The sequence below is a fragment of the Peromyscus californicus genome, unplaced genomic scaffold (assembly GCF_007827085.1).
Source record: "Peromyscus californicus insignis strain IS unplaced genomic scaffold, ASM782708v3 Scaffold_8__1_contigs__length_139910024, whole genome shotgun sequence".
Taxonomy (NCBI): domain Eukaryota; kingdom Metazoa; phylum Chordata; class Mammalia; order Rodentia; family Cricetidae; genus Peromyscus; species Peromyscus californicus.
Window position 1 is genome coordinate 125,773,603 of NW_026294606.1, and position 25,857 is coordinate 125,799,459.

Consider the following 25,857-nt stretch of genomic DNA (forward strand, 5'->3'; position numbering starts at 1 on the left):
GTTTGTTTGTTTTTTAATTTTGTCTTTTTTTTTTTTTCCAGAGCTGAGGACCGAACCCAGGGCCTGCCCTACCACTGAGCTAAATCCCCAACCCCAAGGGAAGTTCTTATAGGATCACAGAGCAGAACTGACAAGAAGCGAAAATAGTTACAAGGACTAAGTCAACGTGGGTCTACTGGATTTGTGATGGCCCCTACTCACAGTCTGTGGCTTTCTTTAGCTGTACTCAGCAGGTGGAGGAGTACAAGGTATTTTGTTTTTTTTGTGACAGGGTCTCTCCGTGTAGCCCTAGCTAGCCTGGAACTCACTATGTAGACCAGATTGACTTAAAACTCACAGAGATCTGCCTGCCCCTGCCCCTGCCCTTGCCCCTGCCCCTGCCCTTGCCCCTGGCCCCTAAGTGCTGGCATTAAACACATGAACCACAATGCCTGGCTCAGAGTATTAGCTTTAATGAAATCATTTGCTTAATAACATAAAAGCAGATCACAGAGAGAAACAAAACCATGTAAGAGAAATAGGCAAAAGACTGAAAATGCTAAAAATATTATTTAATCAATGAATCCATGTGACCCATATGGTAAAAAGAGTTAATACTATTTGATCAGTTACTATGTATCAAGCACAATTCTAAGCATTAATATATAAAAGCACTCAATCCCAGAAAAAGTTCATGGTATAGGTGGTATTATTTTTAGAAATAAATAATGTTAAACACAACCAGATGGAGCAGGATCTCAAATCAATAGTCACTCTCTTGGATCCATGCTTTCGAACACTTGCATGTGCTGGTGGTACCTTAATTTCAGCCGGTTTGTAATAGCGTCTGTTGGGATCTTCCAATGATGTTCTATATCCATCTCTCAAGAAACGCTTAAATCCATATTTTCCTTTTAATTTTCTGATCACTTTATCAAGTGTCTGGCTGAACAGAACTTCATCATCCAAGGCAAACGCAGGGTAACTGATGCATGGGAGCAGGGCAGCGTCTGTATTCTAGGGACATTAAGATAAAGAGACTATTAAGTGTCTGCAGTGACATGACCAACACAGTCCAAGATGAATTATGTCAAAGTTAAGTCAAAAAACTTATCAAGTGACAGTGAGCTTAAGACAGACAGATGTTTCTACGACATGTTTCTGTAAACCTGATAGAAGAGATAACAATTTATTCATCAACAAAAAGAATTTTCCAATTTCAATATTAGGCTGCAACTTAAAAATTGTAACTAAACAGAATGTAAAAAAATTAATACTTATTACCATAATTAAGTTAACACAGCAATTTGCCTATAACCATGAAAAGTAGAAAATAAACAAAAGGACCAACAAATAACTGAGTAAATTAGTACCCATTAGAATTTATATGGCAGAAGCAATTAGATTTATATTTTAGAAATTTATTTATTGAATGAAAAATAACTCATAAAAAATACCATTCTAATTTCTTAAAGCAAAAAGTTATGCTCACTAAAAATACATGGAAATGTATCAGAATGCCATCAAAGACTATTTAAATGGTAGAATAAATGGACAGAACATCATTAAATAAACAGATAATGCTTCTTTATTGGTTTTGTTATCATTATAATCTGGCATTACTCATATAAAATAGTTAACTATTCTATTTAGGGTGGTTTTTGAAGGAGAAAACCATAAAGAATGCCTGGGAAAATGTACAGTCAGGTACAAGAAGTATACAGAAGTTCATCAGACAAAGAGTCAAACATGGTCTGCAACTGTGCCATGCTGAAATAAATTTTTTTTATCTCCCATTATAAAAACAATGATTCCTTTGTTAAAAATAGAAAGATAATGTCTATTTTTCTGTGGTCTAACAGAAGACTCAAAGGACTGGGCAGTTTTGCCTAACACTGTTTACTTCCTGACTAGCCTCAGAGGCTAGAGAAAGGAGACACATCTGCATCACATCTCCTCATCCAGCAAGAACTGTACTATGCTTTCTTGAGAGGTAGATAACACAGAATAAAAACTGTAAACAAGAATTCATTTTAGTTCACTGTACATCATCTCACATGAGAGCGTGATTCTCTGGGTAACAGTGAGCACAATGTCTGCCTGTTGCGATTGTGAGCGTCGAGATCCACAAATATAACTGACCAAGAACAGCCCTGGAAATTGAAAAAGAAACACATTTCAGAAGAGAATTGTAAACCATGTGGTATTCTTTCTGTGAGAAAAGACAATTCAAGAATTTTCTATCACTGAATGCAATTGCATAAGGAATTATTAAAGACCTTAATTTTCATTAATTAGTTGTTGTACATATAAAGGATGCTTTGCCTGCATTCATGTTTGTGCTCCACACGCATGCCTGGTGCCCATGAAGGCCAGAAGAGGGCATCAGAGCCACTGGGCCTGGAGTTAAGTTACAGACAGTTGTCAGCCTCTATGTGGCTGCTGGGAACTGGACTTGAGTCCTCTGGAAGAGCACCCAGTGCTCCTGAGCCATCTCTCTAGCCCTTTATTTTCTTTTTTCATGTTTTCAATATTTTCTGAAACAATCATATATCATTAGATATTTTAATAGTTTCCTCTTTTCTTATAAATCGTGTTTTGATTTTATAAATTGTCTAATAAATTACATTCATTTTAATGAATAGTTTAGCTAGTATGATATGAGATAAATCAAATAATTTTGATTAATAAATCTGTGTTGTGAACACCTAAATAATTTTGATTTGATGATCAAAGTAAACAAGTTTAGGTAACAATATAGAATTACGTATATAAAAATATGTGAAGGTGCAAAGAGACAGTAAAAAAATCTTAAGTATCAACACTAGCAGCTCCTCTCATACCTCTCACTGCTGGCTTCATGAAAAGGCTACATGTAGCTAGGGCTATCCCTCCAGTTGAAGATGACAAATCCTAGCTCAACCGGGTAAAGAGATAAAATCCAGTCTGCCACAGGAACCCATTCAATGAAGCATTAGGTTATATAATTTCCCTACACTAAAAAAATCTTTGAAGAAAGAACAAGAAATTTGAATAAAAAGACATATATAATAAAAAATGTCAATTGGTCTGCAACAACATTTAAGAAAATTTTTGCCATTTAGACAACAGTACATTTCATATTTAACAGTACAGTGTAAATGAACATAACTTTAATGGGAAGCTAAATATTTTAAAACACATAACAATAGAGAACTAGAAAAATTGCTTCCATTACAAAAAAAAAAACCTTAAAAAAATAAATGGGGAAGCTGGGCGGTGGTGGCACACGCCTTTAATCCCAGCACTCAGGAGGCAGAGCCTGGCGGATCTCTGTGAGTTCAAGGCCAGCCTGGTCTACAGAGAGAGATCCGGGACAGGTACCAAAACTACATGGAGAAACCCTGTCTCAAAAAATCAAAATAAATAAGTAAGTAAGTAAATAAATAAATAAATAAATAAAACAGGCATCTTATATTTTATGTAGTTTTAAAATCACATTCTAAATCTCACCCCAATTCTACCAAACATCAAAGACTCATACACCTTGAAACTCTAATACCTGGACTCAATCACCTGACTGAAATTTCAAGCCTAGGAGGACCAGACAGGAGATCCAAGTGTCAGACTAACTAGTTACATGTGCTTCCTGTTAAGTCGTATTCTCTGTGAACATTATTTTGCAAAACAGAATGATTCTTCATTCAGAACACCATCTTCAACAAGTCTTTAATTCTGGCAAGTGATTTGATAATGGATGAGTGAGGCTCTCTCAATAGCTATACTGCAGCAGAATAGAGTTCTGGGTTCCCTACATTTCTACTGGCTTCAGAAAGCATCCTGGAGTAGCTGCTGTAAGAGTACAACATATTCAATGTGACATAAACAAGAATGAATTTGAATACTGCTCCAGAACACACAACTGACCCAGATTTGAGGCACATGGTGAGAACTTCACACGAGAACCTCACAGCTGGCTTAGATGGAAAAGTAGCACTAAGTGCCCGGGTCAGCAGGAGAAGTGAGGTCCTAAGCCAGGGCCTGAATTTTGGCAGAAGCAGCAGCAAGCAGACACTTAGAAGAATGTGAGTGAGTTAGGGGTCTGTGAATACACAAAACAACTGGAGCTATAATGTGTCTGTAGGCCAAGAACGTCTGTCTGAAACTGGACCTTTAAAATATATAATCTAGAAAAGGATAATTTGAAACTAAAAAGGCTAATTTGGTAAATCTCTCTATTATGTGATAAAATAAATAGTAAACTGCCGGGCGGTGGTGGCGCACGCCTTTAATCCCAGCACTCGGGAGGCAGAGCCAGGCGGATCTCTGTGAGTTCGAGGCCAGCTTGGGCTACCAAGTGAGTCCCAGGAAAGGCGCAAAACTACACAGAGAAACCCTGTCTCAAAAAACCAAAAAAAAAAAAAAAAAAAAAAATAGTAAACTACTATTCTGGCCACAAATAAGTACATTAGTTACTTAAATTCATCAAGTAATTGTTGAAATCCCAATTTTCATCTGCCAGCCTTTAAGATATATGCCTATGGGAAAATAATCTGATAAGGTCACCACCTGCTAACACTGAGATAGACTACCAGAGAACTCTACCATTTGTATAAAAATATATACCACACTAAAGGCATCATGGCCCAGATTTCTAGGAGGGGAAAATACAAAAAAACAAAACTCCAAACCACACAAGGGCATAGACAGCTATTTCCCATTTAGAAGCAAGTCTTTAAAGTCACTGGGGAATTATCACCTGCAGATTTCAAAGGAATGCAGATGTCTCCTGTTTTGCACACTGCAGAACATGAGCAATCTGTCATCACCAATTACAGTGTGACCTCGGTGCATCTGTCAGTCTCTTGCCTCCCACAAATAAAGGCAAGAACAGGAAAAGATGTGTTACAGAAATTATTTGAGAGAACCTCTTAACTTTGGCTATTTGATATTTATTTTATGTGTATAAGTGTTTTGCTTGCAAGTACGTTTGTGCTTCACATGTGTGCCAGGTGCCCACAGAAACCAGATGGGTTGTCAAATCCCCTAGGACTGGAGTTATAGATAGTTGTGAGCTGCCATTTGGGTGCTGGGAATAGAACCCAGAACTGCAGTGGATATCACTCTATATACTGTGGATGTGTTGCTCTGATTAATTAATAAATAAAATGCTGATTGGCCAGTAGCCAGGCAGGAAGTATAGTATAGGCAGGATAAACAGAGAGGAGAATTCTGGGAAGTGGAAGGCCGATTCAGGAGATGCTGCCAACCACCACCAGGAGAAGCAAGATGTAAAGTACCAGTAAGCCACAAGCCACATGGCAACTTATAGATTAATAAAAATGGGTTAATTTAAGATGTAAGAACTAGATAGCAAGAAGCCTACCACGGCCATACAGTTTATAAGTAATATAAGTCTCTCTGTGTTTACTTGGGTCTGAGAGGCTGCAGGAGCCAGGTGGACACAGGAAAACTCCAACTACACAGGACCTCTGATAGAGCTCTTAACCACTGAGCCATCTCTCCTGGTTGATTTTTATCCTCTACTTCCTAAAACCACAACTCTGCATAGTATGCTGACTGTACCCAGAGCCTCTTTACAACTAACAGCTCAATCTCTCTGTCCAAGTTAGTATCTGTCATTGCTTCCTCCAATTAATGCACAAGACAACTGAACTTGACCATCATATGAGGATGCTATGGGATGTCTTTCTGTATGCTGTGAAGGTGTGTTACTCTGATTGGTTGATATATAAAGCTGCATTGGCCTATGGTAGGGCAGGATGGAGCCAGGCAGGAAAATCCAGGAGAGATAGGAAGAAGAGAAAGGAGAGGCAGAGAGATGCCATCCCGAAGTCCAGGAAGCAGCATGTAATGGCAAACAGGTAAAGCTATGGAACACGTGGCGACATATAGATTAATAGAAATGGGCTGAATTTAGTTACAAGAGCTAGCTAGCAAGAAAACTGAGCCATAGGCCATGGCCATGCAATTTGTAATTCATATAAGCCTCTGTGTGTTTATTTGGGTCTGAGTGGCTGCAGGACTGGGCAGGACACAGGAAAGCTTCCAGCTACATGAGGACATGAGCTGTAATAGTATGGAAGGGCTCTCCTCTCCCCTTAAGCCTCATGACCAGAACAAACACTTCTGAGACTAGTTGAAATACTAGTTGATCTGAGAGTTTGTTCCATGTTTTACTTTTTCATGTACACTTTGGTACGTCAACTGGCTGGCTGGTTGGTTTTAGGTTGGGTCTCATCTGAATAGGCTTTTATGACTGTCCTTTTTCTGTATCTATTCCCATTAATACTTGTGTGGCTAAAGGAAAAAGACCTAATTTGCTTCTATTTCTACCTGAAATAATAAATGAATAGCTCATTTAGTAACATTTAGCACATAGTTATTTAAAAACAGCTATGTTCTTGCCTGCAATTTAGAATACCTGAGCATTAAAACTACAGCCTTCTTTATAGCAGGTCAGGAGGGAGCCAGGGTGTCATAACTGCCTTTTGATTTCTGTAATGCTTCTAATGTGCACACAAGATTAAAAAACACACTAAGAAACAATATTGGCAGAACATTTACAACTAAGACTCAAAATGCCTAATTAGGCAAGTCAGATGTTCCAGAAAAAGTCTTGATAAAGCATGGTGACTGTAATGAAAAGAGCTTGGAGAAGAGGGGGTATGGTGTTAAACAGCATGGTACTTCAGCAAAGCTACACCAAGCCAATCACTATCAGGCCACAGCCAACCTGGACACTCAGCCCCACTCAGTTTCTCTTTGGCAGCCTAGGAAGGTCTGACCTTTCCAAACTGCTGTTATGTTAAACCCCTCTGCTTTAATCCAGGATGCCTTGTGAAATGCTAGCGAATTCTTGGTCCATCCCAGTTTGTTAATTTCTTTATCGGGCTTTTTTTTTTTTTTTTTTTTTTTTTTTTTTTTTTTTTTTTTAATCATTTTAGAGGATCCCACTGCCTCTGCACTATCCCTCTGTTACTAAGAACCCCAGGAGCTAGCTGCTAATTACAGTCACATGGAATGTCACATTGCTGTGTCATTTCAGGAATCTACAAACATTCCTCAAGAAAATTAGTCTAGTTCTTGACCCAGAATAGTGAGCTTTCTCTTACTCATTCTCTTTCAGCAACAACAGAATCCACTGTCAGCCATTAGATTCTGTAAGTGCAATATCTGCTTAAAGAGCTCATGAAAATCTAAGATGATTTTCTGGGCTCTGCTTTATATACACATACAAATACACATGCACACATACACACACACACACACACACACACACACACACACACAGAGAGAGAGAGAGAGAGAGAGAGAGAGAGAGAGAGAGAGAGAGAGGTGATTTCAGACATATGATTACAGGCTGTTGAAGTTCACTGGGCCCACCACTTCCCATCCTCACTGCAGACATTACAAAAACTCCCCCTCTGCATGACACATACATTGAAATGCATTAAGTTGAAACCAACATGAGAACTGACATAAACACTATATGGTACATAATGCCAGGGATACGTCAACAATGTGAAACTCTTCAGAAACAACTCAGAGAATGGAAAGGTTATCCAACAACAAAAGTTAGATTTATCAAGTCAGAGGGCTGATAACCAAAGTATATAAAGAACTTAAGAAACTAGCCATCAAAAAACCAAATAATCCAATTAAAAATGGCATACAGATCTAAACGGAGAATTCTCAACAGAGGAATCTCAAATGGCCAAGAAGTACTTAAAGAAATGTTCAACATCCTTAGCCATCAGGGAAATGCAAATCAAAATGACTTTGAGAGTCTATCTTACACCTGTCAGAAAGGGTAAGATCAATAACACAAGTGACAGTTCATGCTGGAGAGGATGTGGAGCAAGGGGAACACTCCTCCACTGCTGGTGGGAATACAAACTTGTACAGTCACTTTCAAAATCAATATGGCAGTTTCTCAGAAATTTGGAAATCAATCTATCTCAAGACCCAACTATATGACTCTTGGGTATATACTCAAAGGATGCTTTACCATACCACAAGGACACTTGCTCAACTATGTTCATAGCAGCTTTATTTATAATAGCCAGAAACTGGGGGAAAAAAAACCCTAGATGTCCCTCAACTGAAGAATGGATAAAAAAAAAAAAATGGTACATTTACACAATGGAGTGTTACTCAGCTGTTAAAACAATGACATCATGAAATTTGAAGGCAAATGGACCAAACTAGAAAAGATCACCCTGAGTGAAGTAATTCAGACCCAGAAAGCCAAACATGGTATGTACTCACTAGTACACCATAACGTAAAGGATAACCATGCTACAATTTGTGGACCCAGAGAAGCTAAGTAACAAGGAAGGTTCAAGAACAGAAGCATAAATCTCACTGTGGAGGGGAAGATAATAGAAATTGCTCATGGACTAGGGGGGTATTTTGACTGACGAGGTGTGGATGGAACAGGAGGGATCAGGTGTGGGGTAGGATGGAGGAAGTGAATACTGGGAAAGATGACTGGGATTGGGGCATGTCTGGGAAAAGCTGGAGACCTAGTGCAATAGAAACTCCCAAGAATCTATGAGGGTGACCCTAGCTAAGACTCCTAGCAGCAGAAGATGCAGAGCTTGAACCAGCCATCTCCTGTAACCAGGCAAAATTCCAGTTGTGGGATTGGGACACCAACTCAGCTACAAAACCTTCGACCTGCAATTTGCCCTGCCTACAAGATGTGCTGGGGTAAAGGTGGCACAGAAATTGTGGGAATGGCCAACTGGTGATTAATCCAGCTTGAAACCCATACCAAGAGAGAGAGCTTACTCCTGACACTGCCTGGAGGGCCAGGACCCGGATGCAGGATAGACCAGACACCTAGAATAGAACAGAACATGCCTGGAAAACAAAAGTCAATGAAATGATTCCTAATGATACTCTGCTATACTCATAGATCATTGCCTAGCCTAACTGTCATCAGAGAGGCTTCAGGCTTCATCCAGCAACTGACAGAAACAGGTGCAGAGGCTTACAGCCAAACATTAGGCGGAGCTCAGTGAATCCTGCAGAAGAGGGGGAAGCAGAATTCTAGGAGCCAGAGAGGTCAAAGACATCACAAGAAAACTCACGGAATCAACTAACCTGGACTCACAGGGACTAAACCAACAACCAGAGAGCCTGCTTGGGGCTGATCTGGGTGGGCCCTTTGCATATATGTCACAGTTGTGTAACTTGATCTTTTGGGACTTCTAACAGTGGGTCAGGAGCTGTCTCAGACTCTGTTACCTGCTTTTGAGACCCTTTCCTCCTACCAGGTTGCCTTGTCCAGCCTTAATAGGAGAGGAGGTATCTAGTCTCACAGCAACTTGATATACCTTGACTGGTTGATGTCCATGGGAGGCCTGCCCTTTTCTGAAGAGAAACGGAGGAGGAGGAGTGGATCGGAGGGGAGGGGGAACTGTGGTCAGGATGTAAAAACAAATAAATAAATACAAAAAAGGATACCACCGCCACAAAATGAAAGCTAAACTTTAAGTGACAAATTATTTCAAAGCAAAGGTGTTCAAGCATGGGCTGCCACATACATTACAGGTCATCACAGTTTTAAGGAAATGACTTTGACAACAGATAGTAAAATTACGTAAACATTCAAATAATTTTAAAAAATTTTGTACCTGGTTTCCAAAAAGGTTAAATCCATTAATCGCTTCTAAGGCTGCTTTTGCTAAACCAACCGAGCTAGAGAGAAGAAAAGACATTATTACTGACATATCATGGCAAATCTCTTTACGAACAGTCATCACAACCTCCATGGGGGAAAAACACCAGTCCCACACTTCATTATTTTAATTTTATTTTTTATACTAATCACTCATGGAAACTATTTTTAGACTCTACCACTGAATGGAGCAGTTTCATTTCCATTCATGAACTCAACAAAGAATGGTGAACTTGGGGGTGTGCCCTGTGCAGTCACCGCCTGGCTGGACATCATTACTCAGATCAATGAAACAGGCTCTTTTGGTGTCAACTCTGAGCCTTAAAAAGGAATTTTGTGTGTCATATACTTGTTACAGAATGTGATTTAGCATAGCCACTCAAATATGCACTTTCTAGGATCCAATAAAATCGGCATTACTTTATGTTCACAGAATTACTGATCACTACTCTATCTCTCATTTTGGGCTATATTCTCTGTAATAAAGTGAGTGTTATTTCTCTCAGTGTGTCACTCCTTTGGCCTCTCAGATGCTACATATAACAGTGCTGAAAATGACTTACTCCATTAAAAATACAATGTTCTATACGAGTGTTCCAATCAGAGTGAGTTTTTGTCCTTGCTTAGATCATGCCTGTTCCTGGCATAACTGAAGTTCTCATGTCCAGTTTACTTTACTTACTGTACATTTGTATTTGTTTTACTCAGACCCAACTGCACATATAGCTCACATCATTGAAAATCAACAACCTGTCATCAAGTCAGTATTTCTCTAGTGTAGTTCCCAAGCAGTAGGAGCAGCAGCACCTAGGAAGGTATTAGGAATGCCAGTTTTCACTCTTCACTGCGGGGAGGTCCCACTAAACCATGTTTATTGCCCTCCAAGTGTTTGCATGTATGTCAAATTTCAGAACGATTGGCCCAGTGTGTAGCTCTGCTGTAGGACACCTTCCTCAGGGTACTACATGGAAGTTCTATCTTAATCAGAGCATGTGTGACTACCCACAAGGGATGGGGAGGGGCATTCACCCTCATCTGAAATCCCAGCACTCTTCTGATCTGGCATCCCCCCAGCATATTTAATTCTGGTCAGATGCATGTAGCTTCCGGGGGTGTCCAAGCACAGTGTAGAAGCTGAACTGAAGTGGCGATCAGAAGAACCAGGCAGCTTTGACGTCATGATCCATGCTGGGGTGGGGTGCTCTGGTGATGCAGTACTCTGCTCACCGTGTTCTTTGAAGTACCCGGAACTTCAAAGTAAGTACAGTGGAGTCAAGGTTCACCAAGTTGAACATGGATGCAGGTGTTCTTTGTTCTGCTGTTTGGCCCTGTCTGGGGTGGAGAGATGTTCACTCACATCTCTCCTAAGAAAAGTTAATCCAGCAGGCTCAGTGGTAGAATGTTCCTACTAAGGGCCCTGGACTCCTTTAGGGAAATGAATGAATAAATTAGAACTATTGTTAGGCTAACTAACTAGTGTTAAGCTATTTATTACTGCTTTATAAACATTTTAGATGTTTATATAAACTGTCCTTAAGCAATTTATTTTAAGATTAAAAAGTGATTAAACACTTTAAAATCTATGTGGATGGGAGAGTGAAATGAGGATGATATTCCTTGTTCTCATTACGTATAACTGAAAATCCCAGACATTACAAACAAAACAAACATATGACTCCTCAAAAAGATAAAGAGAAGAAGGCAGACAGGCCATCATCTTCAGAACTTTAGAAATAACAATGCAGTGATTTCCCTGGGTTCCTTCTTTGCCTTATAGACTGACAGCCACAGATAAATTGAAAATGTAGGGAGACATTCCAAAAAAGCATTGACAAACAGGCTCATAGCTAACTATTCTGGAGTCTGCAGTGCAGTCGCGGAGGCAAGAACGAGGGGCACGGGAGACTGGCTGTGCAGCGGGGTGTGCTGTGACCCTCACACCACTTCCCATGGCACAGCGTGTGTTCATCCAAGCACATGCACAGGCTCTCTCTCTCTCTCTCTCTCTCTCTCTCTCTCTCTCTCTCTCTCTCTCTCTCTCTCTCTCTCTCACACACACACACAAAATAGGTCTGCTCTATCTAATACTAAGGACCAGGAAATGCAATCACTTAGACAATGGCCAGCCCACTCAGATAAAACTGTGATGATGTCCTGTCTAGTCCAGTGCATGCTAGGTCTCAGCATGCTCAGCCTCTGTGATGTTAAGCAAGTAATGAGAGAAAGCTAAGGCTGCTGTTGAAGATGGATGGTAAGAGAAGCCCCTTCCAATCAATCATGGTATCAACAGAGACTCTGGACTTTCAATACCTCAATGATTAAAGAAAGGAATGCTTCTTTCCTATTAAGATGGTGTCAGAAGTGACCTAGTGGGGAGGCAGGCAGTTAAGAGCACCTGCTGCTCATCCTGAGGACTTGAGTTCAGTTCCTAGTACCCTCACTGGGTGACTCACAAGTGCATGTAACTACAGCTCTAGAGGATCCAATGCCCTCTTCTGGCCTCTGGGGGCATCTGTACACATGTGCACACAAACACACAAATAAATGAAAACTAAGAAATAAATCTTTAAAAAAATAATTAAAAGAGAATGCAGAGTTAAACCACAATTTAACTACATACTGCTAATAAGATCTCATTTCAAATGTAACAGTATAGTTAGAATGAAAGTAAAAGAATAGTAAAAGGTATATGTCATGTAAACACTAATCAAAAGAAAGCAAGGATGAATATAGTAATAATACATGAAGTGAACTTCAGAGCCAAGAAAATTACCAGAGAGACATTATATGATAAAAGAGATAGGTGTAACAAGAAGAGATAGTAGTGCTAAGTATATATGTACCAACCATAAGGCTTCAAGGTATGTGAAGTCAAAGTGAAAGAACCGAGAAAAATCAAAGGATAGTCACACTGGAGATGTCAATGGTCTTTAAACAGTTGGTGGAACAAGGGGATCAATCAGCAAGGATGTAGGAGGACTTAATGCCACTACCAATGGGAGTTGAGATACAGGAGGACTTAATGCCACTACCAATGGGAGTTGAGATACAGGAGGACTTAATGCCACTATCAATGGGAATTGGGATATAGGAGGACTTGATGCCTCTATCAATGGGAACTGAGATATAGGGGACTTAATGCCTCTATCAATGGGAACTGAGATATAGGGGACTTAATGCCATTACCAATGGGAGCTGAGATATAGGGGACTTAATGCCACTACCAATGGGAACTGGGATAGAGGAGGACTTAATGCACTACCAATGGGAACTGGCTTTTAGAATAATCTATACAACAAGGCAAAACACACAAATATTTTAAAGTTTTATTTCATTCTATTCTATTTTATTATTGTTGTTTGCATGTGCATATAATGTGTGCGTGTGTGCGTGCATGTGCATATGCTGGTACATGTACCATGGTGCATGTGTGGAGGCCAGAGGACAAGTTGTTCAAGCTGTTTTTCTCTACATATCCTTATGTGGGTTCTAGGGACCAAATTCATGTTGTCAGGCTTTCAAAGTAAGCTTTTCACCCATTGAATCATCACATTGCCGCACAATACATCCTTTAAAAGCACATGCTAATATACACCAATACAGACCATACACTGGCCATGAAGAGAAACCTCAAAAATATAAACTAATTTAAGTTATGCTGTGTTCTATGTTTACAATGGAATGAAAGTGAAATTGGTAGCAGAAGAGTAACAGGAATTGACTGTTTTCTCATAGCAGTTCTAAACAAGGCACACCCTTCTAATACTCATCGGGCTCACAGAGGACATCTCCCGTAAAATGAAGGAGAAAATGGACACAGTAAATATATGACACATCAAAATGTATATGGAAAGGCTAAAGTAAAACTGGGAGAGAAATTTTATAGCATGTATTTATTTAGAAAAGATTCAAATCAATTATCTAAGCCTTCACCTTAGTTAAACCTTCACCAGAAAAAGAGCAAATTAAACCTATTTAAGGTAAAAAAAAAAAAACAACCCCAGAAAAGTTATGAAATAATGAACTGATCTTTAAAAAAGTATCACTAACTAAAATTGACAAATATCTAGAAAGACTTGTAAAGAAAGGAAAATGAAAGCCACAGTGACCAGTATCAAACACTAGAGACATCAAATGGATAATTAAAAAAAAAAACTCCAAACAATTCTACATGCATAAATTTGCCACTTAGAAACTCCCCAGTTCCCAGGTAAGCAAGAAAACACAAACTACCACTATTTTCTTAATATGGAATTAACAAATAGGATAGCGCTATAATGGGAGGTGAGAGAGAGACAATATGAAGGAGAAGGAGGAGAAATAAAGAACACTAAGGATGATTGAGATAGCCATAGGGAATTACATTATTTTATATTAACCTAAAATTACATAAAATATGTCTAAGTATATATATATATACACATGAATGAAGTTATGGTTATGCCATTTGGGAAGATAACATCTCCCCCAAGAGCCACAGACTATCAAAAATCCCAGCACCAATCATGAGAAACCTCCTTTAGAGCTGGCCAGGGGGCTCCAAGAGACTCCCCAAACAGTAACAATGTGGGTTACTGCTGTTGCCCTTGGTTGCCTCCCAGAAACTGAAGGTAAGACCCTGTTGCTAAAGACATCACCAACTTTGGACACAGGACTTGAAGGATTTAAGCTTGATCTGATCCAAGAGCTCCCTTTTGAGGTCAAGCTTGCATAGCATCAGGAGGTGCTATGCAAGCTGCCAACAGAAGCAATCAATCGTCCTGCCCCACTGTGACACCTATGTCAGGTGACAGGGCAAAATATCCTTAAAGGTACAATAATGGCATTTACATTTTGGGGGTAACCAACAGCTATCTAATGGGACATAAAGCCTGATCAACAAGAAAGAAATCATGCCTGGAACTGCAAATCTAGCCAAACTCATAAGGTCATGGATTTTAAGAGAATTTACTGCCTTGCTAACAGCATTCCACATAGGTATCCTTATACCCACAGGTAAATATAGGTCTCACCCTTCATCAAAGAAACTTCTTTTTCCAACAGATGGAGACCATAACAGAATGCCACAAACAGTCAAAATACAGATAGCGACTGACCATGGGGTGTCCTGTTAAAACATCTACAACAGAACTCCTACACCAAAGACTCAGGGAACGTTGTGGAAAAGGGAGAAGAAATATTGGAAGAACCAGAGGACCAAGAAGTCTGCTGTGGACTGTATCTTACAGACATGACAGGAAAGCTACACCCATGAAATCTTAACAATAGGGCTGCTGAAACAAGGTCTGGACAATGACAATGCCAGTTGCCATGTCAACACAGGGGAAATCTCATAGAACCCCACCCTTAAATGAGGAGTGACAGGCAATTAACAACTGCTGGGAGAAGAATTGATCTTCCCCAGGGATGAGCCCCTAAGTGGTTACTATACCAAGTAGTCAGCCCTAAAATAATATACATACAAGCAACACTGAACTGACCCAGCAGGTTGTGTGTGTGTATATATATATGTATGTATTCACTTATATATGTAATAACAGTAATTCAAGAAGAGGCCACAAATTTGAAAGAGAATGGATAGCATGGAAGGTGTTGGAGGGAGGGTGTAAAATGATGTAATTATATTTTGATTAGAGGAAAAAATAGTCAAGACAAAATCATGATGACTGTAGGATTTTACTGGATTTATACCAAATATTTAAAATGAACAACTGAACACAATTCTCCCATGTAGAATTCATGTTATGAAGCAAACATTACCTTGACACCAAAAGACATACATAAAATACAAAACGAATCTATAGACCCCTATGACCTATACACCTCTTCTGAGCATACCCATTAAAATCCTCAACATCATTCAACAAGGTGGAACATGAACTCTCATTATAACTAAGTGGAATTTATTCCAGGGATACAGCCTGGTTTAATAATAAAAAGGTCAATCAATATAATCTATCCTATCAACACTCTAAAACTATATGGTTATATCAACCAATGGATAAAAGGCATTAGAAAAAGTCAGTGTCTGTTCATGAGAAAAGTTCTCAATAGCTAAAAATGAAATCTGATCTACAGAAATCCCACAGCTAATCTTCAATTTCCAAATGCCATGATTGTCTATGTATGTAAGAAGTCCATTAAAAGAGAAGTCAAATTCGTCAAAATCCCAGCAGGACTTTTGTAGTTACAGACAAGATTACTCTACATTATATGGAGAATGTTAAAAATAATTGCAGAAACAAAGAAGAAAGTGGAGGAATCAATTTATTCCATTTCAAAATTTATTATACTGCTGTCTAATTGTATTGAAGTCCATGTGGTACTGGTAGATACAGATACACAACTCAGCAACAGAGAGATATGATACATATGTCCATTTAAAAATTATTATTATAATAAAGTTATTGGTTATATGTGTATTGTGTGTATACATGCATGTGGACGTATGTACTGTGTGTCATGGCACATGTGGGTTGGGGAGAGAACAACTTTTATCAGTCAGTTCTTTCTTTGTACTGTAGGTTCCAGGATTTGAACTGAGGCCCTCAGGTAGCATGGCAAGCACCGTTTACTTGATGGATCATCTTGCCAGGCCTATGCCCATGGAATCAGCCAACTAATTAATCAAATTTATTTTCTCATGCTAGTGTTCAAACTCCAGGCCTTGAGCTAGGTAGGTAAGTGACCTACTGAGCTACACCATGCCGTTTTATTTTTAAGAAGGAGAAAAGCGTTTCAGTGGGGACAGTCTATAACAAATGGTGCTGGGAGCTTGATTTCCAGACAGGCAAATAAAGAAAAACAAACCCTCCAAATCGCAACATTAAGTCTCACACTTTATACCAAATTACCTGAAAACGAATCGTGAATGTAAATGTAAGATGTAAAACTATGAAACTTTGTGTGTGGGGGATGGAGAAAATCTTCAGGATCAAAGACGATGCAAGGAGCTATCAAAACCACATCAAAAACATAAACCATAAAACAAAGAATTGCTGAACTAGACTTCATAGGAATTAAAAACTTTCCCGTTAAAAAAGTCTGTATTAATATTGGCATGAGCTGGGTGGAGAGAGGACTCAGCAGTTAGCAGCACTTGCTACTCTGACAGTGAGTCCAGTTCCCAGCACAAACATGGCAGTGCCAGACATCTGTAACGCCAGTCCCAGGGGTCCTCTGAAGGCTATGTAAGCATGTGGTACACAGACACATATTCAGGCACACACATACATACACATAAAATCATTTAAAATTATTTTAAAGATAGAATGAGAGCTGTGGCTATAACTCAGTGGCAGAGCACTTATCTAATGTGCATGAGGTCCTAGGTTAAATTCCCACTACCCCAAAAAACAAACAAACAAACAATAAATAAATAAAGACTGGTATATAGAATATAAAAAGAACTCTCAAAAATCAGCAAAATGTCCAACTAGAACATTGACAAAAATATAGAGAAACATTTTTATCAAAAAGGATATATAGACCACAAATAAATACATGAAAAGATGTTCAACATTATCAACCAATGGGAAAGCCAAATAAAATCAGAATTAGGCATCATTATAAGCTAGCTACAGTGGCTAAAATAAAAACTACTGACGATACCAAGACAGACACAAACTACATCATTACTGTTGTTGGAAATGCAAGTTTACACATGTATTCTAGAAAAGTTTGGAAATTTTTCAAAACTTCAAAAACTAACCATGTAACTACGATATGCACATAATAACTACGTATACAATAACCAATACTATGCATTGAGCCTAGAAAAGTTGCACTTCACACAAAAACCTGTATGGAACATTGTTTTCTTTTGTGATGCTTGTGCATCAGGCATCAGATTGAAGAAACCACTGCCTAATCCTAGATCAAAACTGCTTTTCTTAGTTTCTTCTTGGCCATGTTTAGTTTTTCCTATTATATACAGTCTTTGAGCTACATCATCAAGTTTATTTATTCTGTACATGGTGTGAAGTAAGATCTGTATCTATCTATTGGTTTGCATGTGGCTATCCATTTGTTCCATGATTCCATACTGAAAGGACTATTCTTAATTGGGTTATTATACTATCAAAATGAATTGACCACATATAAACAGACTTACTTCTGAGCTGTTAATTCTATTGATCTCTATGTCTATTTGTATTGACAAATAATGTAATCTTAAATTACTGTAGCTTTGTAATAAATCTTGTTTTGGTGGGGAGGGGGATAGTTTATCTTTTTATTTTTTGAGTCAAGGTCTTATGTAGTCCAAACTAGCTTCAAATTTACTATGTAGCTATGATCTTGAACTGCTAATCCTTCTGCCTCTGTTTCCACCTTCCAAGTGCTAGTATTATAAACATCAGTTTTGTTTTGCTTAGTGTGGGTCCCAAATACTCAGGAGGCAGAATCGGGGATCATTTAAGTCTAGAGGCTGGAACCATTTGTAAATATAGTAAAGGCAACATCTCAAAAGGCAGTGGGGGTGGGGAGGAGGGGCAACTAAATGGCTACAGAACGAATCTGAAAATGGTTTTACAAAAGACGTGAACACTGCACTTAATAAAAACACACATTCACTGCTTATTTATATTTTAATCTTCTTTCCAAATATAATTAATTAAGTAATTAGACATGCTATAAATTGACAAACACACTAATTTGTTATTCACTAGTTATTTAAATCTCTGGCAGTAGCAACTTATTTCTACTCTGATCTTACATTTTACTGGCAACTAATAAGTATTGTTGAAAGAATTAAGAAATACTTTAATAGACAAGGAATTCATGATTCTATTACCAGTTGTTGGTGATATTAGGTAACTGTTCAATAAAACATATGTTGATAACTGCAAGGTGATATCACATTTTTCTTCTAGCATTCATTCAAGAAAGCTAATATATAGCAATATTTACTTCAAAAAGTTTGTAGTAAAATGATTTGTTATAAAAAAGAAATCAAATCTAGAGAAGATGATAAGATCTGAGCTAGATAATTATAAGATATGAGGAAACCTACACACTGCCAGGCAGAAATCGGGCTCACAAACTTCTGCTGAGAAGTTTGGCCTTAGCTCCCTGAGCTGCTCAATAACATTTACAGGACAAGGACCTTTCAGTACTGCAAATGTAACCGATGGTCACAAACGGTTCAGTATGAAAAATGCACAAAATGAAGCAGAAAGGATAGAGACGCTTCTATAATAGCCAAATTAGAAAACAAAATAAGTATTATTTAGTCCAGGCATGGTGGTACACCCCTTTAATCCTAGCAGTTGGGAGGCAGCTGCCAGTGGATCTTTGTGAGTTTAAGGCCAGAGCTACTCAGTGAGATTCTGTCTCAAAAAAACCCAAAACATAACAAAAACAAAGAAAAAACCACTAAGTAGTTGTCTTAAATAATGAATACCACAGGAATTAAACTGCTACTAATCCAATTTTTTTCTTTACTAGAAAACAAGGAGAACATAATATAAAACTTTTAAGACTTAAAATTGGATTTTAATTCTTTTACTTCTAATGTCATCTTTAATCTCAAATACAAGACTTACTGACAAAGAAGGGGATGATTTGGTTGAATATAAGAGTCTACCTAGGAGTTAATGCTTAGAAAATGTTTCGTTAGGTTAGGGCTTAGGATTCAATGGATATTTTCTAAGTAAAATTGAGTCTTCACCAAAACAAAGGAGAATAGGTTTAAATGCAGCCCCAGAGGTAATGTGACATACTGAATATGAACCAGGAGTTGTGAACTGATGCTGCTACAAATAGTGACCAAAGTGCCATTCAAGCATTTATTACAGGCCTTAGAGAATGAACAGCAGAGAAAGAAGGAACATGGTCTGGTATCATCCCGGCTGTCCTGGGAGACACTAAAGGAAGCTCAGGCCTAGAAAAAGCCCAATCAGCAGAGAAAGCAGAGTCCAGCAAATGAGGTTACTCAGGAAACATTTGAGAAAAGTGGTAAATTTGGAGCAATTCATAGAGCTTCTACTGAAGCCAGGGGAAGGGTGAGGCTGTGCTCCATGGAGTTCAGATAAAAGATGAAGAGTATGGTTAAACAACAACAATCTGGGGCTTATCTAAGAAATATTAGGTAAGTTTAGACGATAGAGCTGAATGCGAAGAACTGAAACCACAGTGTAGTGCGTTTATTTTATTTTTCACCCTAATGTTCTTGACCTGGAATCCAGTTCTGATTCTAATTTACTGTGTATAATTTAAGAGGGCAACATTATACCCTCCTCCAAACTTTATTTTTCCCTCTTAAAAGGGGCTGATGCTCTCTATATGATTGAAATATACATATATATATATATATATATATATATATATATATATATATATATATATAGTCTATAACTCTGCAGTACCACAGACTGCAATTTTTAAAGGACTGATAAGCATAGGTGTCAAAGAAGAGGGCTGTAGTAGTCTCAGAACACCAGAAATTAGTGTTTTAGTGGCGCAGAGACAGATGCCTTCCTGCATACCAAGTACAGCTTAGAAGGGCATTACTCAGTGTGCCAGGAGAAGGAAGAGACAAAACTAAGGCAACAGTCAGATCCCCCATCCTCCACTCCTTCTGCTACAGAGAACTGCAAAGCATAGACACAGGGAATGGCAGACTCCAAAAAGTGAGGAGAGTATGAATACTCACCACAAGCATTACTACACACAGACAGATGCTGATTCCAGAGAATCACAGTGACAAGGAATTTAGAGCAATAGATTTTTTTCCAGAGACAGGCTCACTCACTGGCCTGGGCCTTGCCAAGTTGGCTAGGCTGATTGACCAGCAAGTCCAAAGGATCTACATGTCTCTGCCTTCCCAGTGTACCACCACACCCTGGATTTTAACACGAGACCTGGTTATCAAAACAGGTCCTCATAATTTTAAGGCAAGCACTTTACCAAATGAGCCATCTTCCCAAATCCAGCAATAGATCTTGATATTGAAGCCCTACCCTAGAAAATGTAAGGAGGCTGTTGCAGTGGGATCCATATAAATGACTGAAGAGTTCTGTTAGACTCAACTAGTTGTGGTGTTTGAATAAGAACGGCACCCACAGGCTCATATATTTAAATGCTTAGTCACCAGGGAGTGGAACTGTTTGGGAAGGCTTATGAGATATGGCCTGGTTGGAAGAGGTGTGTCACTGGGTTTCAGCTTTGAGGTTTCAAAAGGCTAAGCCAGCATCCCCTCCCCCTGCCTGCTGCCTGCAGATCAGGATATAATGCTCTCAGCTACTGCTTCAGAGCCATGCCTTTCTGCTTCCTGCCATAATGATAATGGACTGACCCTCTGAAACTGTAAGCAAATCCCCAATTAAATTCTTTCTTTTATAAGAATTGCCTTGGCTATGGTGTCTCTTCACAGCAATTTAACATTGACTAAAACACTAGTTTTTTTATTTTACAGTGGTGTAAAAGAAATAACTCAGTAGAAAACATACTTTAAATTTTTACCTTTTCTCAGGTTAGAAATATGTGGTACAATTATACTACTGTGATACTGAACAGCTCCCAGTCAGCCATTCTGTCTTTATGAGGATAAACAGCTGATAATCCATGATGTACTAAATAATGCAAAACTATGATATTTGGTAGGGTAAATATATTAAGCACATTTTCTACTTATGGCCTGTTTAATCTATGTTAGGCTTATCCATTTAGAAGAGCATCTATATAGATTAATTCAAAGTAATCTGAAATTATGAAAAAACTTAAGGATATAGCAAAGCTAGTGAATTCAGTGATAGTGAACAAATCCAAGAAGGCCCACATAATATGGAGGTCTCCGGTTAGAGAAATCAATGAAAGGTCATGACTTGATCCCTAGCTGGAATCAGCTTTATATTCTACTAGACAGTATGGAAAGGTACTGGTTCCCATGAACACCATGGACCACAGTTGTCTTACTGTTTCAAAATAAACTGTTTTAGCATCAGAGATGACACACCTAAAATGGGCATATGTGCATAACAGTTCAGAACCAATGCAGAGGGCTGTAAGAGGGTGTGTAAGGGAAAATAAAATTCTCTACAGAGATTATAAATTCTTATACAATGAATAATAAGGGTAATGTTAAATTATGAAACCTATCATCCAAACTCAAATGGCAAACCTCATTACCTATCCAGTTGAATAAAACTGCCCTGCTACAGTTAAAATTAATTTTTCATGAAAGAATAGCAAAACAAAAACAAAACAAAACAAAAACCACAGGAAGGTTTTCTAATCCTTGAATTAAAATCTGGCACCGAGTTATAAGAAAACCACTGGAAGTCTCTGTGTGTTCACTAGTGACATCTCAAGGTGTTCACTTTTGTTTTTATTATTTTTATTTTGTATTTCATTATTATTATTATTATTATTATTATTATTATTATTATTATTAGTTTGGTTTTTGAGACGGGGTTTCTCTGTGCAACAGAGATCTGTCTGCCCCTGCCTTCCAAGTGCTGGGATTAAAGGTGTGTACCACCATGCCTGACTAAGATGTTTTAGTAGGGGTTTTCATTTAGAGCTCTTCCTGAGAATATGATAGCTTCTGTAAATGGAAAAAAATTGTTCAAATATTTTAGGAGGAAAATAATACAATGGAATCAGACTAGCATACAATTAAATGATTACTAAAAAGCAAGGAAGGGACATAAACACTAAAAAGAAAAAAATTAAACAACAGTTTGTGCAGATCCATTTTCCTCATGTAATTTACCTGTTGTCTGAATGTTAAGACTAAATTTAGGAGATAGCAGATAGTAGAAATAAAACACATTAGAAATTTTTAGTATTTGTCAGACAATGTCAAACTGAGCATTCCCACAAAATTTCTCTACTTCATTAAACTCAATGATTGCTGCTGTTCTGCTCTACATGTAAAAAGGTTTCATGTGATAAAGATCTATACAGAATGGTCTATATACTAGCTTATCAGGATTAATCTGACTGTCCTTTTTATTTCAGTCTTTTGTACTGAAATGTTCTTAAATAAGTGATAAATCAGTATTCTAGATATCACTAATGCCAAGCCAATTCAAAATATATAGTGTATTTAAATTATTGCAGCTGTGAAGGCAATATAGACTCCATCTTAAGGGAGGGCCACCATCTTAGACCACCTGCTGTACTCAGTTCCAGGAAGGACCTCAGGAATGTGCCATAACAACTCGAACAGATACAAGACAGTATCTTCCTGCAGTCATTCTATTTGTGGTTTATGGCCTTTGAAGATATCTAGATAATACTGCTGAGCAAGTTGTGGTTCCCTGCCCAAAAGTCCAACCCAATGGCTTCAAATGTGGTTTTGTGCTGAAAGTCTAGAGCAATAGTTTCCAAAAATCACCTTACCCCATATCCCTTCTACCCCATCCCAAGTTGCCAAAGCATGTAATTCCCAGCGTGCGGTTTTTCCCTATAAAAACTCTCTACGCCTGGGCCCACTGCCACTGCGGCATTTCCCTCCATCTACCGTGCGGTGGCCCAGGTTCAAACCTGACAATCAAAAGGACCTTTATGTGCTTGCATGGGAAACGGGCTCCTTGGTGGTCTCTGGGGTTTTCAAAAACCGGGTACAACAGTAGCAACCCTATAAAGTAACTATCATTAGTTTCATTTTAAAGATGAAATAGAGCCATACAATGATTATATAACTTATTCAAGTTTACACAGCTAGGATCTGGAGGTAGTTTTTTTTTTTTTTTTTTTGGTTTTTCGAGACAGGGTTTCTCTGTGTAGCTTTGCGCCTTTCCTGGATCTCGCGCCGTAGACCAGGCTGGCCTCGAACTCACAGAGATCCGCCTGGCTCTGCCTCCCGAGTGCTGGGATTAAAGGCGTGCGCCACCACCGCCCGGCTGGAGGTAGTTTTAAAATAAGTATGTTACATTAATTGTAGATTAATCATTGATCAAAACATACCTAGTTGTAGATTCTTTTTTAAATCATTAATTTTATTATTTTTAATTATGTGTATATGTGTGCCTGTTTGGGGGCATGTGCACATGAGATGCCTTCAGAGGGTATCAGATCACCTGTAGCTGGAATTACAGTGGGGGTTGAGCCACCAGACAATGACTGAGAATAAGACTCAGGTCCTCTCTATAAGACCAGTACATGCTCTTAACTGCTAAGTCATCTTTCCAGCCCCAAAGATGTAGATGCTAAACCAGTATTTTCTGGACTTGTTTATATTCTTCATCTAAGTCTCAACATTTCAAACTGCCAGTTAGTGATAACTTTTGCTTAAATTCTTTAGTGCACCACCTCTCAGAAAAAGAGCAGAGCCTATGGACTTGTACTGTATTTAATCAGTCAAAAGATAACTCCTGGGGCATTAAGTTAGGATAAATAAAAGGTGTCTTCAGTTATTAAAGCTATTTCTTCAACAACAATACATACAGAGAAATATAAATTACCAGCCTCAGTCATCAGCTATTGTTCTGTGGGGGGGCCCAAAACAGCTTGACCACACAGCTGCCATGACAGGCTTAGAGGCCCAGATACAGCTTCTGGCAGGCAACACTTGGACCCAGGAAAAACCATAAGCTGACCCCATCCTGTAGGGCCTGGATCTAACAGGAAATACCTGACATTCCAAACATTCCCTATACCCCTAGACAAATGTCAGCCAATCAGGACCCTGAACCCTGGAAATCCCCTCACCCCAATCTCTGCTATGATAAAAACCCCACCCTGCCTGGGTTCTGGGCTCTCTGCTCTCACTGCTACATAGGACAGAGAGTCCAAGCTCTGAGCTTGAAAATGAAGGTTCTTTGCTTTTACATATGGGATTCAGTCTCCCTGGTGGTCTCTTGAGGGTCCCCACAATCTGGGCATAACAGTTCCTTTATTTGAACACAAGTTACAGTTCAACATGTGATGGCACTCATACAGAAGAAAGCTAAGTTTTATTGAAAAGTATGAGAGCCTGTGGTTCGGGTTCGGGTAGAAATGATCTCTGTAACGTGAAAAGGCATCTCACATGCATTGCACATACTGCTGATGTTTGGACATTTTAATATATTTGATATTTCAAATAATGCAGTTGCAGAGGAAAAGACACAGCATGGTTTACCAGAAAGGCCAAGCTGTCGGCTAAAGAGAGGGCTGAACTGTGGGGAGGATGGGAGACAGATTTTGCTCCTTTCAGACATCTGTCTTTGATGCCGAGAACATTGCTTTTATTGTAAGTGAATCCTATTTGGATTACAGACAGGAAAACAAGCTGTACCAGAATTAACACAGAGACAACAGATCCAATCTAATGCTTTGAAGTTTTAGTTTCATATTCAAATCCACACATTTAAACAAAACTAAAACCGTCCTCAAAACTGGGCAAATACCTCGAGTGTAGTTCCGTGCTGCCATTATTGTATTTGCTTCCTCTTTCCCAGACACCAAAGTCAGGAACACGGTAAACTCTTTCTACACAAAATACAAGGTTTTGAATAAAAGAGACCTAAAAGAAAGGAAAAGAAATGAACGTAAGAACACATGCAACACTGAGAACAATTACATACCACCTAAATCCAAGTATGAAATTATCTCCCAAAGTATATTATTGTCTTCCCTTCTTTTTCCTAAGACATGGCCCCATGTACTCCAGGCTAACCTCTAACTTTCGGTAACCAAGTATAACCTTGGACATCTCATCCTCCTGCCTCTACCTCCTGAGTTCTGTGATTACAGTCATGTGCCATACCTAGTTTGGGGGTGCTGGATATCAAGCGCAGGGCTTTGCGCACACTAAGCAATCACTCTACCAACTAAGTACTCTGAAGTACTTTTTTAACACATTGAATTCTTATGATTATTATATTATTATGAGTCCTCTGCTATATTAGTTTTTCAAATATAATACTTACTTTTGGTGAGAACCTAATTAGTTTTGTATAGTACAGAAATAAAATTTAAATTCTTTCAATGTTTCAACTATAATTCTTCAATGAAGTAATAAAGGCTACATGTCATTAGAACTAAGTAAAATGAACAGTATTTTATACTGTCTAATATTTAGAAACTAAGTATCTGTATGAAATTTACACACATATATATTAACTGTAAAGTTTTAAAGATTAAAAGAATAACCTTTTAAAAAGGAAAAAGGATTTTTCTTTTCTGCAAAATTCTGGTTCCATGTTGATCAACCTGGAGTTTTCAGTCCATGCTTCTGGAAAGTAATTTTCCTTCCTGTC

General features: G+C 38.5%; 1 protein-coding gene across 4 annotated transcripts in view; it reads right to left on the reverse strand.

Annotated features, from left to right (window-relative positions):
* Positions 1-25,857, reverse strand: part of Phkb (phosphorylase kinase regulatory subunit beta) — a 207,849-nt gene that overhangs the window by 92,085 nt on the left and 89,907 nt on the right. For all 4 annotated transcript variants that reach the window (XM_052729028.1, XM_052729030.1, XM_052729031.1 and 1 more), the window contains 4 exons: positions 25,006-25,121; positions 9,624-9,687; positions 2,037-2,132; positions 799-996 (listed from right to left, as the gene is read on the reverse strand). In XM_052729028.1, coding sequence (XP_052584988.1) covers positions 799-996; positions 2,037-2,132; positions 9,624-9,687; positions 25,006-25,121 — 474 coding nt within the window. The remainder of the gene's footprint in view (positions 1-798; positions 997-2,036; positions 2,133-9,623; positions 9,688-25,005; positions 25,122-25,857) is intronic.